General features: G+C 40.8%; 4 protein-coding genes across 5 annotated transcripts; 3 read left to right on the forward strand and 1 right to left on the reverse strand.

Annotated features, from left to right (window-relative positions):
- The first annotated feature begins 478 nt into the window (after positions 1-478).
- On the forward strand, positions 479-3,761 carry LOC133854828 (V-type proton ATPase 16 kDa proteolipid subunit-like). Its single transcript, XM_062291099.1, has 3 exons — positions 479-696; positions 776-1,061; positions 3,453-3,761. The coding sequence occupies exons 1-3, from the start codon at positions 615-617 to the stop codon at positions 3,583-3,585; spliced, it is 501 nt and encodes a 166-aa protein (XP_062147083.1). The 5' UTR covers positions 479-614; the 3' UTR covers positions 3,586-3,761.
- A 1,305-nt stretch (positions 3,762-5,066) lies between these two features.
- Positions 5,067-8,581, forward strand: LOC133861071 (uncharacterized). The gene is made up of 2 exons (XM_062296774.1): positions 5,067-6,587; positions 6,679-8,581. The coding sequence occupies exons 1-2, from the start codon at positions 5,067-5,069 to the stop codon at positions 6,733-6,735; spliced, it is 1,578 nt and encodes a 525-aa protein (XP_062152758.1). The 3' UTR covers positions 6,736-8,581.
- LOC133854837 (acetyltransferase At1g77540) lies at positions 8,503-9,548 on the forward strand. Its single transcript, XM_062291110.1, has 2 exons — positions 8,503-8,912; positions 9,296-9,548. Exons 1-2 carry the CDS (start codon positions 8,640-8,642, stop codon positions 9,383-9,385), a joined length of 363 nt encoding a protein of 120 aa, XP_062147094.1. The 5' UTR covers positions 8,503-8,639; the 3' UTR covers positions 9,386-9,548.
- Positions 9,549-9,659: 111 nt separating this feature from the next.
- On the reverse strand, positions 9,660-14,608 carry LOC133854849 (F-box protein 7). Of its 2 annotated transcripts, none has more exons than XM_062291118.1 (11): positions 14,303-14,608; positions 13,631-13,717; positions 13,059-13,171; positions 12,735-12,851; positions 12,547-12,643; positions 12,224-12,297; positions 11,558-11,611; positions 11,363-11,464; positions 11,114-11,172; positions 10,373-10,583; positions 9,660-10,026 (listed from the first exon to the last, which is right to left on the reverse strand). In XM_062291118.1, the coding sequence occupies exons 1-11, from the start codon at positions 14,310-14,312 to the stop codon at positions 9,967-9,969; spliced, it is 984 nt and encodes a 327-aa protein (XP_062147102.1). In that variant the 5' UTR covers positions 14,313-14,608; the 3' UTR covers positions 9,660-9,966. The 2 variants fall into 2 exon arrangements, with proteins under 2 accessions (XP_062147102.1, XP_062147108.1); XM_062291124.1 differs by having other exon boundaries at positions 14,494-14,584.
- Between the last annotated feature and the right edge of the window lie 20 nt (positions 14,609-14,628).

Below are 14,628 nucleotides of genomic sequence, written 5' to 3' on the forward strand. Positions count from 1 at the left end.
TAAAACTATGACGGTTAGAATAAAATAAATATTTGAAAATATGACTTAGAAAAGGATAAATATTCAAAAATATAAATATTAGACAAAGAATAAAAAAATATAAATAAAATAGTAAAAATTAATAGCTAAAATAGTGTGGCCGTTAGAGTTACTTCAAAAAAGCAGATAACTAATTTTAAACTATGAATGTACTAAGAATAAAACCAATTATGTATAGTCACTTTGTTAATGCTTATAAGAAATTTTTTTTAATATAATATAAATGTAAAAGTAATTTTAAATATTTTAAGAGTTGTTTTTCTCTTCCTCTAACCAAATTTCTTATATTTATTTTGGTATTACCCAATGAAAAATGGATTAATTGCCTACTGACCCTATCACCGTGTGCCACATCAGATCCTGTTGCCAGAATTCAACGTAACAGAAAGGGCATTCTCGTAAACCCACACTCCAACGTGCCCTTTCAGTGTCCGCGACTCCTCAGCCACTCCAGTCAATTATCAACCACCACCGATCCGATCTCTTCCTCTCGCGGACGACAAACAAACCAAGAACAGAACTCTGTCCATAAACGCGATCAGCGCACCCTTTTCCCGCAACCAAACACCGAGAAGATGTCTTCGACCTCCTTCAGCGGCGACGAAACCGCCCCCTTCTTCGGCTTCCTCGGGGCCGCCGCGGCTCTCGTCTTCTCATGTAATTCCACTGTTACTTTCCCGAGAAAACATTTTCCCGAGAAAATTATTCGACCTAACACTTGAATTTCTCTTTTCAGGCATGGGCGCGGCGTACGGGACGGCGAAGAGCGGAGTGGGCGTGGCGTCCATGGGAGTGATGCGACCGGAGCTGGTGATGAAGTCGATCGTGCCGGTGGTTATGGCCGGAGTCTTGGGGATATACGGGCTGATCATAGCGGTGATTATCAGCACTGGAATAAACCCAAAGGCCAAGTCGTATTATCTCTTTGATGGCTACGCGCACTTGTCGTCAGGGCTTGCTTGTGGCCTCGCTGGCCTCTCTGCCGGCATGGCCATTGGGATTGTCGGTGACGCCGGAGTCCGGTGATTATATCTTTCCACTACTTTGCCTTTTATTTTTATTTAATAAAATGAAAAGTTCTACCTTTTTTTAGTGCATTTGATTCCGTATAATAAATTGAAGCTTTTCTTGTTTTTTAATTTTTTTTATTAAGTATGATAATGCGCTAATAAATGCCATGTGGGTGGTCTTGGAGTCTAACATGGTGAAATATTTAACCTTTTATTGAATGACTAGCATTTGAGTGTTCTATATATGCGGCAGTAGATAATGTGTGTGTTTGGGGTGGGGGAGCACAATATTTAAAATTAGGTGTGCCAAATTTGTCTCTCTGTTATCTTTTCCACTATATTTTGCTTTGGTCACTGGAACTGGTGATTTTCACTTAGGATTGTACAATGAAATGGTGTCTAGTTGACAAGCTCCCTGATTAAGTCGAGCACAAAGTGGGGGGAAAATTGCTTGCTTTAAAGAATGGTTAAATTTTTAATTGATAAGGGGTCTATGGCTTAGTTCGAAAGGTTTGATGGTTGTTGTCTATTATAAACCTGAAACGTAAGAGATGCCTTGCTTATGAAGGGATCAATTTCCCCTTGTATACTGAGTTTATGCTTCGATTTACCAAAATACAGGGGGCTTACATTTCATTTAAGCGTTAGTTGCGCATTTGAATTTTAGATTTGTGTTAAACTTTCAAATTGTGCTTGGGAAGGGTAGTGCTCCTCTGATGATTGGGGAGTTGTGTTTGCCCATCTTAGGAGCCAATTGTAAGTCATACTCTTTCTGTTTGCTGGTCTTGAGGGCAAAATTTAAGTTCAATTTAGAGATGACCACCAATCAGTGCTGTCAGTTTTTGCCTGTCCAATGACCGAACTGATGTTATTGCTTATCAGAAACCGTCTACAGAAACACACCGAACAGTGGACCGAAATTGAGCCGACCTGCATCGTCCGCACTCAGTGCTGTGCAGGTTGCTGGCTGATTGGGCTGACTTTTCAGTTTTAATTTGGCCATTGGCCCATTATATCATTAGGGCAAGACGGGCAGTGTGTTCAAGGCCCGGGAACAAATTCACCACCGTATCGATTGATAATATCAAAATCAGATAAATCGGCCCAATAAAATAATTCTCTATGGTGGAACAACATTAATGGAAAGGGAAAACAAAGGATGAATTCCAGTTTTGTCTTCTGGACCTTCTGCTTTGGCCTGTTTGGTCATTAAATTTGGCTTAGATTCAAACTAAAACCATGGAAATAGGAAATCAAGATAAAGAAAGAGGAGACATGTGATGATTGGGTGACGGATCCAAGCATCACCGGTTCATCATTAAGTCCTTCCTTAATTCAGAGCTTTGGTGACTTTAGAGGTGATTGGCAGCATGTGGGGTTTGGATTGTCAATTTGTGGTGGTCCTGTGGTTCAACGCCTGTGGGTGATTCTTTCATGGTGGTTGATGTCGGTTTGATGGTTGGAGGATTGTGGGGGTTAGGTCTCGGTGTTTTCGTGGTGGGTTTTAGGTGTGGCGGTGTCTATCAGAGCATTAATCCAGCCTTTCATCACCATTTTATAAGAATAGAACTAGGGGCTGATCAAGGGACACGGAAATCCTACCCCATTGACGCTGCCAACTTGAAACCACACAATATCAATCGGTTTCTGATAGTCTAATGGCGCCAGTGCAGGCGAATTTCAGAAACAGACGCCCATTAGGTTGGTAGTCAGTTCTTGGAATCATTTGTTTGAGAAAACCCAACCTAACCGGCTTCAATAAAAATCCAAATTTCCTTCCCTTTTATAAGTTGTGTTTCTATGCATATAATAGAAAAAAAAATTTGGAGACAATGCTTTGCTTAGTAGAAGCAGAGGATCCTATTCCAATAATCTTGGGGGACTTAAATGGCTCTGCTGCAAGCTGAAGGTTAATGGCAATTTTAGGCACTGTTTAAGTGGCAGGGGTCTATTAATGGATATTAAATTTGTTCGAGACAACCATTTGCTTGGCACAAGGCTGGCTAACCTGATAATCTTGTGAGACTTTAGGATTCCTTTTGCTTATCTGAGACTTGGGATTTAGCTATTTAGCTGCCTGTTATCTTCTGGCTTATTTTCTGGTTCTGAATGAAATGTTTTTTGTTTGAGTTGCATTTTTAGTTATGTTTGTTGACACAAAGTTGCATTTGAGTTGAATCATTATGTTTTTTTATAAGATTATATATCATTTTAACGCGCATCTGTTTTCTTGCTCGTTAACATGTTGGTAGTAGTAGTACTACGAATTATGAGGTTCAATAACATGCCACATGAGATGATATTTTTTGGAGCACTGCTACGCCGAATTCTTCCGGAAATTTTGCTTCAGCCAAGTATTACCCTATTTTTTGTACTTACTTTTGTTTTTGGGATCCTTCTCAGGGCTAATGCACAGCAGCCGAAGCTGTTTGTGGGCATGATTCTGATCCTCATCTTTGCTGAAGCACTTGCTCTCTATGGTCTCATTGTGGGGATCATCCTTTCATCCCGAGCAGGCCAATCTCGCGCAGATTAAAGGGGGCTATATGTTGTTTCTTGATTTTTTATTTTTTTTTGCTTCTCTGTATTAAAATTAGACTGGAACTTGTTTGTTCGAATAGTACTTTATGAACGTAGTTGCGACGACAGATTGTTAAACAAGAACGGGTTACTACCATTACAACACGGCAATATGCTTCTGAGTTCTCTCCATTTTCTTCGCCGCCGTCATCATCATCCATTCATCCTCCTCTTCTTTAGAGCTCATATTTTTATCCGCTTTTGTTCAATTACTTATATATATATATATATATAAAATGGATAATTGCACTGTTGGTCCCTGTGGTATGCCATATGCCATAATTATTTTTCACTCCCTATGGTTTATAAAGTTCGTGGGAGGTCCCTGTGCCATGCAATAATTACGTTTTACTTCCTGGGTCGATTTTCCGTCCACCATTTTGACGGAATCTGTTAGCTCTACACGTCAGCGCCACATGTCGCCAAAAAATAAATAAAAATACTTATTTATTTTATTTTATTTTTAAAAAAAAAGGGAAGCACCTTGCTGCTTTTTTTTTTTTTGAATTTTATTTTTTTTAAAAAAAAAAGTATATTTATTTTTTTTTTAATAAATTTATATTTTTTTATTAAGATTGACACGTGTCGCCATCTTATTGGCGACATGTGGCGTTGGCGTGGCATTTGACGGAATCTGTTAAAAAATTTAACAGAATTTGACGCTAGGATCGATTTGTAATTATTGCTTACCACAGGGACTTCCCATAAACTTTTTAAATCATAGAGAGTAAAAAATAATTATAGCATACCACAGGGACCAATGGTGCAATTATCCCTATATAAAATTCGGACGGTCCTGATTCTCCAAACACGCTAGATACGGGTGAACTTTTGGCCTAGCGTACACCTAGGGTCTGCCACAACATGTGGGACCCATCTCCGGCCGTAGCGTAAGACCAGGCCTGCAAATTTGCAATGGACCTAAACACACACAGTTGGAGAGAGAGAGAGAATGTAAGGGATATAAGGGGTATTCTAGAAGGTAGTGAGCTGGAGGTATCTAGGAGCTAACAATATTCGGTTGGCAAGAAGGCTCTAGAAAGGGATGAGGTGGTGGAAGGCACTCTCCTATAAAATCCCATAGAATGGAGAAGGAAGGTATGAAAAGAGAGAATATTGAGTCTAGTTAGTAGTTAGTCCTGGAGAGCTCGGGCCTCTTGAAGAGCCCATGGTTTGTAAGAGAGATAGGCCTCTCCAAGAGCCTTAATCCATTGTTTTATCATCTTCTTCCTTGCATTTTTCCTTTCATACAAGAAGGCACATAACAAGTGGTATCAGAGCCATTCTTTCTTCACCCATCGCTTCCACATTTTCCATTTTCCATTTTCCCTCAGAATTTTTTTTTTTCCTACCTTCTGTTACACCACAGTCTCTTCCATGGCAGTTCTATCACACCATCACGATGTCCATCTTTCTCGGTCAAATCCCTACGCAGGGATGAGCCATAATTTACTCATACATAAGCCGTGGGAGTCATTAGATCAGCTGCGAGACACCCTGACACAATCTAAGGAAAATACACACCGAATGGTGGAATACTCACGCCTAATGATGTCTAAATGGAACCAGGTTACTGAAATTATCCAGGACCTTGTACAAGAAGAAGCAGTACACGTGCACCCACAAAATGCAAACCCGGCTCCAACTCTTTTTGAACCCTTCGACGATCCACCGCAGTCCGGCGTCCTTCGAGATGCTGTAGACGATTCCATTCCAGCCACGAAGTTCGAGCCCATGGATGAGCCGTCTGTGCCGGCAGTGACGGAGCCGAATAAGGTGGTTCAGCTCTGGCGCGTCGATTCATGGACCATGAACAAGCCGTCTCTTCTGTCGAAAATCGATTCCCTGGACGCACAACTTGTACCGGAGGTGATGAAGCAGAATGTGGAGAAGCCATTTCCACCTTTGGTTGTTTTTGATAACAACGTGCAGCTCTCGCTTGCAGACATATCGGTTGAGTTGCAATTGGTGGCCCGGAAGCATCGCTGGCGATGGAAGCCAGTGAACGACGACGAAAATGCAACGGCTAACAACTCGGCTGGTGCCGTTGATGGAACCCATAGAGCGCCTAAAGTGTTTTCCTCTTTTGGATGCTACGTGTCCTTGCACACAGACAAGGTAGCAACGAGCCTGGACGCTCCAAGGTGTACAAATGACTGCTACGTGGCAGTTGACTACCTCAGGCACCTTAACAACCATACCTACGTGGCTTTTGCTACTGCTAAAGTCCATTTTCTCAAAATTGGCCCATCTCTGTTCCAAGAGTGGCCTCAGTTGCTTGAGACGCAGCGGTCGACACCAAGTCAGCTCTGGCGCTATCTAGTGTTTCAGCACTCAACCAAAACGGCTAAGCACCGATGGCGTTGGAAGCTCCCTGGGTGGCGGACATCGTGGGTGCCCATAACTGGCAGCACGGACCTTCAGCACCTCTTATGGAAGCGAACGGAGCCAAATGCCCAAATCGGGGGCATGAAAAGCGAAGGCGTAGAGCTTTCTGTGTTGCTAGCCGAAACTCAAAGGCGCTGGGCCGTGGAACCAGATCATGTCCCTGACTGGAGGGAGCTTATCCTGTTCAGAGGGCTGGCCGTGAGCGCTGCGTGGGAGACCCTCTTTTGCCTCAACACGCCTAAGCTCAATCCGACGGTCGGAATCGTTCTTTTCCTAAACATCTCCGCTGGGTTACTCGGGTTCTTCTTCATCCAATCGAGACGAGCTTCAGGTCCACGCTTGGGTTTTCATTTAATTCCTTCACCAACTTTGCCCTTTACTTGTCCAAAAGGAATTGATTGTGCGTATCCGCCCAGTGAGCTTGCGAGGCTCAATCCCAGAGTTTGCTGGTACTGGTTGTCGGGCGACTGCTTTACGCCTACCTGGGTTTTTCAACACCCTCCTTTGGATAGGCATGCTGGCACGACACCTGTATCTTTCCTCTGTTCAACACATCTGACCATACCCACGGTACCCTGTTACTTTTGCTTCCACATGTTCTGGATTAAAGGTGCCAGATGCTTTTTTATACATGGTCCTGATGGTATTGAACCTGCCTTAGACAACAAGACATATGCCGGCCGTGAGACTGGGTCAGCACCAGTCGAATCCCATATGAATTCATCTGCCAGTGCTTCTCAGATTGCTGTTCGTGAGTTTGATGATGTTGTGCTTCGATCATAGTCCTGGCGTCCAGTAGATGGGTTTTTTCAACGACGATCTCATTTCTGCACAGATCAAGGTTCAGACACGCAATTGGCAGACCCTAGTCAGTCAGAGGAACGCGAGAATTCATTTCCTAGCTTTGTTCTTCTTGTGGATAATACCTCGGAGAATTTGTGCTATGAGAATGATCTAGAATATTTGCTAGACCTTCTTACTGACCACATAGAGCTGAATAGCCGCTTCTTGGTATATGATTTTGACGCTTCACTTGCGCACTTCTTTTTCGTAGTTCTGGTGGTTCTCGTGGGTTCACAGCCTCTTGCTCCATTTAATTTTTTCAAATGGGCTGAGTCGGGTTTATTTTCACATGGTTCCATAACGGTAGGCAATGGGCTGCCATTTGTTTGTCCGAATGGGCTAGGTAATTCTGGATATCCACCTGACTGGAGTTGTCTTCAACTGTGGACTTTGAGACTTCTGTTAATTATGATTGATCTATATGTGATTTGCGGGCTTTTGGATTATGGGCGCAAGGTGTTTGACGAAATGGCTGATAGGGCTGTGCATTTGGTCATCTTCAAACACCGATGGCTTTGGAAGTTTTCTTGTTGGTGGCCGTCGTGGGTGTCAATACCGGGAGGCAGGGACCTCCGGCATTTTTCATGGACGCAAATGACGATGGCATTACCGACTTTTCTCGAGCTCCTTGGGTGCACGGAGACGCTGGGTGAGGAAGACGACGATGGGTGCCCACATGGCCATGGATGCAGCTGTGTTTTGCATGGGGAAGACATTACCGTTTCTTGGTGTATGTTTTTGAAGCTTCGAAAATGGAGGGGCATAATCAGAAGCCAGACGAGCTTCAAATCTGAGCTGCTTGCAGGGCCACGAAAATTCCGTTGCAACGGGATGACGCTTGCCTCATTCCATGACGGGCGATAATGGGTGCCAACGTGGCCATGGCTGCAGATTCCTTTTGCATGGGTGAGAATTTCTGGAAGCAAGGATAACCGTATTGAGCTTGAGTCTTGGACGGTTTTGGAGGCACGAGCTGATGACGTTTTGATACTTGTGGCTGGACCTTGGACGCAGTTCAACGTGGCAGCAGCAATTCTGGACTTTGGACGCAATTCAACGTGGCAGCAACAATTCTGGACTTTGGACCGAGCTGATGACGTTTTGGTTCTAGGTGCCATTCTATTACAATTTCTTTGTATATGTGGCAGCAGCTCAACGTGGCAATGGATGCAACAAAAGTCTACATTATGGGCTTTCTCTCTTTAGACAGCTGAAGGGGTTTGAACTTTGCAAATTGAATGGGCCTCTAGTGTTCCACAAGCCTGAATGGCCTAACTTTTGGGTGCTGTGTGGGCCAACAATGGGATTTTTATTTTTTTAGTATTATTGCATAGGTTAATTGCATTTCTTATGTTTAGTTTGGTTTATTTTCTTTTCTTTGTAATTTTCCAAAACGCACCTCGAGGGCGAGGTGCTTTAAAGGGTGGGGCAATGTAAGGGATATAATGGGTATGCAAGAGATATAAGGGGTATTCTAGAAGGTAGTGAGCTGGAAGTATCTGGGAACTAACAATATTCGGTTGGCAAGAAGGCTCTAGAAGGGGATGAGGTGGCGGAAGGCACTCTCCTATAAAATCCCATAGAATGGAGAAGGAAGGTATGAAAAGAGAGAATATTGAGTCTAGTTAGTAGTTAGTTTTGGAGAGCTCGGGCCTCTCGAAGAGCCCATAGTTTGTAAGAGAAATAGGCCTATCCAAGAGCCTTAATCCATTGTTTTATCATCTTCTTCCTTGCATTTTTCCTTTCATACAAGAAGGCACATAACAGAGAGAGAGAGAGATGGCAACGACAAGAGTATCGGGAGTCGGAGGGGCCGGCGGTGAGGCTCCAAGGATAGTGCGGAACGAGGCCCAACACAGGTTCGAGACTGAGGACAAGAAGGCATACATAGAATACGTGCTCAGGAACGATGGGAAAGTCATGGACTTGGTCCACACCTTCGTACCATCTTCTAAGAGAGGCTTAGGCTTGGCTTCCCACCTCTGCGTTGCGGCCTTCAACCACGCCAAATCCCACTCCATCTCTGTCATACCAACCTGTTCTTACGTCTCGGTTAGTTCATTTCTCTATTCCCCTTTCTGGGTTTCTCTCAAAATTCGCTGTTTGTCGAGTTTAATTTCACTACTTGGTTTGATCTTCTTTTTTTTTGGGTTTGCTGGGTCTTCATGGTAGGTTCCTCTGATTTCTTGGACATTTCTAATGAATTCGTGTTTGTTTTCTATGTACATCTAACTCGATCATGCCCTGCCTTAACGCCCAGATATGGTTAGAGAGTGTGCAATATCGAACGGTGTGATCGTCATCTCTAAAAGAAAGATTTCCCCCGATTTAGATACATCATGCTTAAACTCTCTACAATGGCGTTTCCAGGACTTGCCTAGGCAATGCTTTGAATTAACTCGTGCTCTTTTCTTTGTTGTTTTTTTACTTGGCAGGACACTTTTCTTCTGCGAAACCCCTCCTGGAATTCTCTTTTGTACTCGGAAGATGTCAAATCTAATATTGGAACGAGTTCTTCTCTTTGAGGAGTGCTTGAGGAAAGTGTTTGTAATTTGTAAACTACCTAAGCAGATGTTCTTTTGCTTACTTTGTTCAATTGTTCTCATCATAAAGGGGTTTGTGTCATTTGTAGCCACAACTGTTTCTCTGCATTACATTTAAATAATAAAAGTATTTCATTTCCAGCCATTTCTTATCTTTGCTATTGAGTCTCTTACATTTTTTTTTTTTTTTCATTTGCAAATATATATATATATATATATATCAATATGCAAGAAGTACACCATTTGGAACTGGTCGGCATTAAAATTTGAAATCCATAAAATAATCATAAAAGGATAACAGTAGTTCATGATACGGTATCAACACCATACTGTTATTTGATACATAGGATGTCATCACACAACAGTAAGCGGAAGAAGCAAATACAGGATAGAATATACTGAAACCAGCACCATAATCAAGGACATGAATTATAACATCAAGCTGCTTTACGACTCCAACGTTATTTTATACATAAAATACAGGAATCCAGATGACCTATAATGCCTAGGAATTCAGATATTTTAATATTTACAGAATGCAGATCCTTGGTCTTTTGAGGTAATCAACCAGGTACAAAATAATCCATCTTCTCCACAGGCAGATTCAGAACCGAAGTTTCCACCTGTACCAAGAAGACAACAAATGCCAAACATTTAAAATAAAGTACAAAATGGTACCATGATAAAAAAATTATTTTTCGTGCTGTCTAGTTTTCATGCCACAAGCTGGGGGGTTTGCAGCAGAAACTTTGTCGACCATGAAATAAATTATGGAATCTTCATTGTGGAAAATTATTTCTGGGCAACCATCTTGATTATTCTCATTCAACTGATGGATGCAACAAGTAAATAAAATCAAACACCACGAGAAGCATGCATGCAACCGTTGGTGGAGGAGTTTCAACTTTCAAGAACTTTTAATGCTCTCCTAAATTCAGGGGGAAAAGCAGTAGAAACTTGTGTGTATACCTCTTCAAAAGGAACGAAGACAAAAGGCATCATGCCCCTCTTATGTGAGACTGCAGGCACATCTGGGTTGTGTGATTCGTCATCCTGCCACCCTTCGACCACTCCGAGGATGTCCTCATCAGGGGTTTTGACCTCATTTTCGCTCACGCCACTAGTAAGAAGTGAGAGTAGATCCATCCGATTGTTAGCCCCTGTTGTTGTTCCTCTTAACCTGTACAAAAACCAGATAAGCCCGCAAATCCTTGCAACTTGGCAAAAAGAAAAAGTTGCAACTAAAGGTTACATTTAACAGTTCATTTCGCAGCTTGCTTACATGTTCAACAACAATGAGTGGCTGCCCAAACAGGCGTTTGTCAGATCAATCTCTCCAATGAAAAATTCACAATTATAGAGTAATTTACCTTCTTTGCTACCCGTACTTCACAAAAAGAGCTTTATACTCATTTAGAAAAAGAAGAAGAAGATCAAGAATGAGGTGACTGGTTACCAAGCTTTGAGACAAAAGACCATAAAAGTTGGCTCATTATTAATTTCTCTAAATCACTGTCTCAACCCCTATGTGACAGCTTTCAACATCATGTACGTTTGAGTTCTTCTGTCACTCAACTACTTGAAAGGAAAAAAAGTAGTAATGACAACAATAACAGGAAGCCACCTACGGAAAAATGAAGAAACAATTTTGGATCTTATTTTGGAAATAAAAAAAAAATGTTTAATGAAAGAATAATAGGTAATGAATACCTTAGGCGGATTCTCAACACAGTTGGACGCATACCAGGATACAAAACGGCAGCTTCAACCTGTGATCAAAGAGTAACCATACACACCTTCAATAGGCACATTGAGCAATAGAAAAGGAGAATATGATGGAACTGGAAGCACGAATCAATTCGATTTGTAATCATTCAGATTTAATATAAACAAGAGGATATCCAAAACTTGCAAATATTAATTCAGATGTTCAGGAATTGGTAAAAAGTAGAACCTGACCTGGTCATCGGACAACGTGTAATGGCCTCTAAAAACACCCTCTGCTTTAGATGTACGAAAGTTCATGTATTTTGCCACATCTTTGACTTTATGCGAAGAATTCTGATTGCAAATTAACAGAGTAAATGGAAGTAATCAGCTAGAGAAAAACCTCCTACTTTTTAGAAGCACTAAGTTAGTTAGAAGGACAATAACCTTGTACAGAAATCTTCCAGAAGGAAAAAATCTCATGTAACGGAAATAACATACCTGCAAACCCAGAAATATAAAGAAATATTAGCAGAAGAGAAAATGAATTGATTGCATAACAGCTAGGTTGAGGCAACTTTTATATTGCAATTAAACTCTTCCTTCTCGAACCAACAAAAAGTGAAATCTTCTCTAATGTTCTGTTGTTATCTTTATACAACAAATATGATGCTATTAGCTTCTCAAATTACATAAAATTATAATCTATGTTATGGTACCCCTATTTCATAAAATTCAAGGGGCACCCAAACTCTGACTACTGTTTCTCTTAGTTTATAACGCTTTAATTTTTCTATGCCCAATGTAGGCACAATTTCACACTATAGAATGTACCAAAAACTACAAGCATGATCCTACATTACTACCATATCTTATTTTTCTCAAATCCAGTTATCTTTTCACAACAAAATCTAAGTATCGATGGGCAGTGGCATTTATTTTCCTGATTAGTAAGCAAGTGAAGCAATAGGCACACTAAACGGGGACTATGGCTTTCTTGATAATGTAGATTCCTCATCCATGTCGTACATGAAACAAATTTGCATCTTCTACAGGAACAAAAATTTAATGAATAGAATTATATCACATAGGTAAGACAGAATAAAAATATACCAAATGGACTGGATTGGTGACTTTCCACTCTGCAACTCCGGCACGAATATAGGTATTCCTACTCACATAGAGACCTGAGATGTGAAAACTTGTGTGAACTTCATAATGATCTTCAGCAAGCCCAAAAGTTAAAGATAAATGGAACAATAATAAAAGAATCACATTCAAGTTTTGTTTATGAACATTGAACACATTCAAGACCCTCGAGTGCATATATTCTCTTTACGGCCAGAATGAGAGATCAACAGCATCGAAGTACATGAGATACAGACATGTAAAATGCTCAAAAATTTAACAGGAAGATTTGTGTAAGTATATCTTACCATCAGTACGGACCCTTGGTCTTAACAGCCACATTTTCCTCCATGACCCCTCATATCTGGACTGCAAAACTTTATAATTTTCCACCACTCCAGAGAGCTTCATAAAAGAAGTCCCAGTTTTTTAAGCTTCAACGTTACAAGCAATAAATGAGAAATGGTTCATGTTTCCCAACAGACACCAAGTTTACCTGCCAAGCCTTCAGGCATGAACTACGCCAAAACACAGGGTTACGAATTGTGTACCTCCATTTACGACATACACAAGTTGCCCTTCCTAAATCATATGGAGTCATTCTTGCAAAGACCTGTGTATAAATATCCATTAGAGTTCTCCTCTATGGTACTTTTATATTTGTAACAAAATTCTTTTCTTTTGCGTACCATTCCACGGCAAAACAAAACAGAAGATAATTGATAGAGAATAAAAAAAAAAAAAAAAAAGTTCCTGTAGCTAGTAAGTTTTCTTCATAAATAGGTCATAGCCAGTAGATTCTTGGCTGAACATGCAATACCTCAAAGAGCAGTTCATCGGGCAAACAGCGATGAATTAGTGCTGGATCAACATATGGTTTTCTGCTGACACTTCCCACTGGTGCAACAGGCTTAACATTAATCCCATAGAGATCTGAAACATAAAACCTGAAAATAATAAGAACTCATAAAAATCTATATTCCAAAGTACAAATTTAGATCACACAGACAGCAAATGTTAATAGTTTTTTTTTTTTTAATGACGAGGAACCCCTCCAAGGCAACCCCTTTATGTACCCACCCATGTCAGGTAAACCTCGGACTCGTGTTAAGCTCCTCCTCCATACGGATCAAGTAATACTCCGGCTTCGCTAGTAGGCTGGCCCAAGGAATTGTTTACACTCAAGGGGATTCGAACATTGGACCTCATGGGACTTCCATAAAGACAAAGACCCTTACTACTTGAGCCAACCCCTTGGGGTTCTAATTCAATCTCATTAAAAGCGCAGAGGGGGTAATACTAGTAGATAAGAAGTATATAAGAGAAGCCCCTATGAAAGAGACAGTATATGCTAATAGTGATATAAAAATAATAAAAATAATTGGGGATTACCAAGCCAAGGCCTTTTCGTTACAAAGTACTGAACTGCCTTCAACCGCAAAGCCGACTCAAGTTCAGCAGGAACTGATAAGGCAAAATCTGCAAGGAGTTATAACCATTTGAGATTGACGTAACCAAGAAGCACAGGCCTTTTCACTTTAAAGCTCATCCGAACCAAAACAATATAATTTTAATTTTAATTGTCCACCATGTGAGAGTTAAGAAAACAATAATCCAAATCAAATGTGCCCACTGCAACTTCTTGACTCAAGTGAGGTGAGTTGGAGAGGGAAATAGAGACAGTTGATTAATTCTCTGAAAAATTGAAAGGAAATGAAACACAAAGATTCCACGTTCATTGATTTTTGTATTTTCTCAGCATCAGAATCGCATGTTTGCTAAATTGAAATTTTATTTTGAATTCATATTAATATATCCAATATTCGAAACAACCAGGTGAAAATGAGGATACTTAATGGATACCCAGAACGAAAAATATCAAAATCCGAAACAAATCTAACAAGCTAGCAAATGGGTTTCACAAATATTCCACAAAAAGATTATAACTTCACGCTTAATTCCAACGAATTGAAACGGTTAAGCGGCTAAAACCGTACGGGAGTTTGACGATTGATCATTCTAATTGAACGGCAAAGTTGAAAATTTCGGAAGTAATTATAATACCTGAAGCCATGAGAATGGAGAAATTGGTTTTTCCTCTGAGACAATGGAACCTTATCTCTCTCGAATTTGTCGGGAAAATCGCAGAGGAAGAGGAAGAACGAGAGAGGAATATGGTTGGTACGAGAAACTTCGGGTCTTATACGACCTCGATCATTTTTACCAAAAATAAATTTCGGAAGTAATTATAATACCTGAAGCCATGAGAATGGAGAAATTGGTTTTTCCTCTGAGACAATGGAACCTTCTCTCTCTCGAATTTGTCGGGAAAATCGCAGAGGAAGAACGAGAGAGGAATATGGCTGGTACGAGAAACTTCGGCTAGCCTA

Source organism: Alnus glutinosa, chromosome 1, assembly GCF_958979055.1.
Source record: "Alnus glutinosa chromosome 1, dhAlnGlut1.1, whole genome shotgun sequence".
Classification (NCBI taxonomy): domain Eukaryota; kingdom Viridiplantae; phylum Streptophyta; class Magnoliopsida; order Fagales; family Betulaceae; genus Alnus; species Alnus glutinosa.

Excerpts from the sequence above, each read along its gene's own strand:
- LOC133854828 (XM_062291099.1), top strand. The coding sequence starts at position 615 with ATGTCTTCGACCTCCTTCAGCGGCGACGAAACCGCCCCCTTCTTCGGC. Across the intron at positions 697-775 it reads CGCGGCTCTCGTCTTCTCAT|GCATGGGCGCGGCGTACGGG; the intron begins GTAATTCCACTG and ends TTCTCTTTTCAG. Across the intron at positions 1,062-3,452 it reads GTCGGTGACGCCGGAGTCCG|GGCTAATGCACAGCAGCCGA; the intron begins GTGATTATATCT and ends GATCCTTCTCAG.
- LOC133861071 (XM_062296774.1), top strand. The coding sequence starts at position 5,067 with ATGAGCCATAATTTACTCATACATAAGCCGTGGGAGTCATTAGATCAG. Across the intron at positions 6,588-6,678 it reads CACATCTGACCATACCCACG|ACAACAAGACATATGCCGGC; the intron begins GTACCCTGTTAC and ends AACCTGCCTTAG.
- LOC133854837 (XM_062291110.1), top strand. The coding sequence starts at position 8,640 with ATGGCAACGACAAGAGTATCGGGAGTCGGAGGGGCCGGCGGTGAGGCT. Across the intron at positions 8,913-9,295 it reads CAACCTGTTCTTACGTCTCG|GACACTTTTCTTCTGCGAAA; the intron begins GTTAGTTCATTT and ends TTTACTTGGCAG.
- LOC133854849 (XM_062291118.1), bottom strand. Across the intron at positions 12,644-12,734 it reads CATGCCTGAAGGCTTGGCAG|CTCTCTGGAGTGGTGGAAAA; the intron begins GTAAACTTGGTG and ends TCTTTTATGAAG. Across the intron at positions 11,612-12,223 it reads TCACCAATCCAGTCCATTTG|GTATGTTATTTCCGTTACAT; the intron begins GTATATTTTTAT and ends CTGGGTTTGCAG.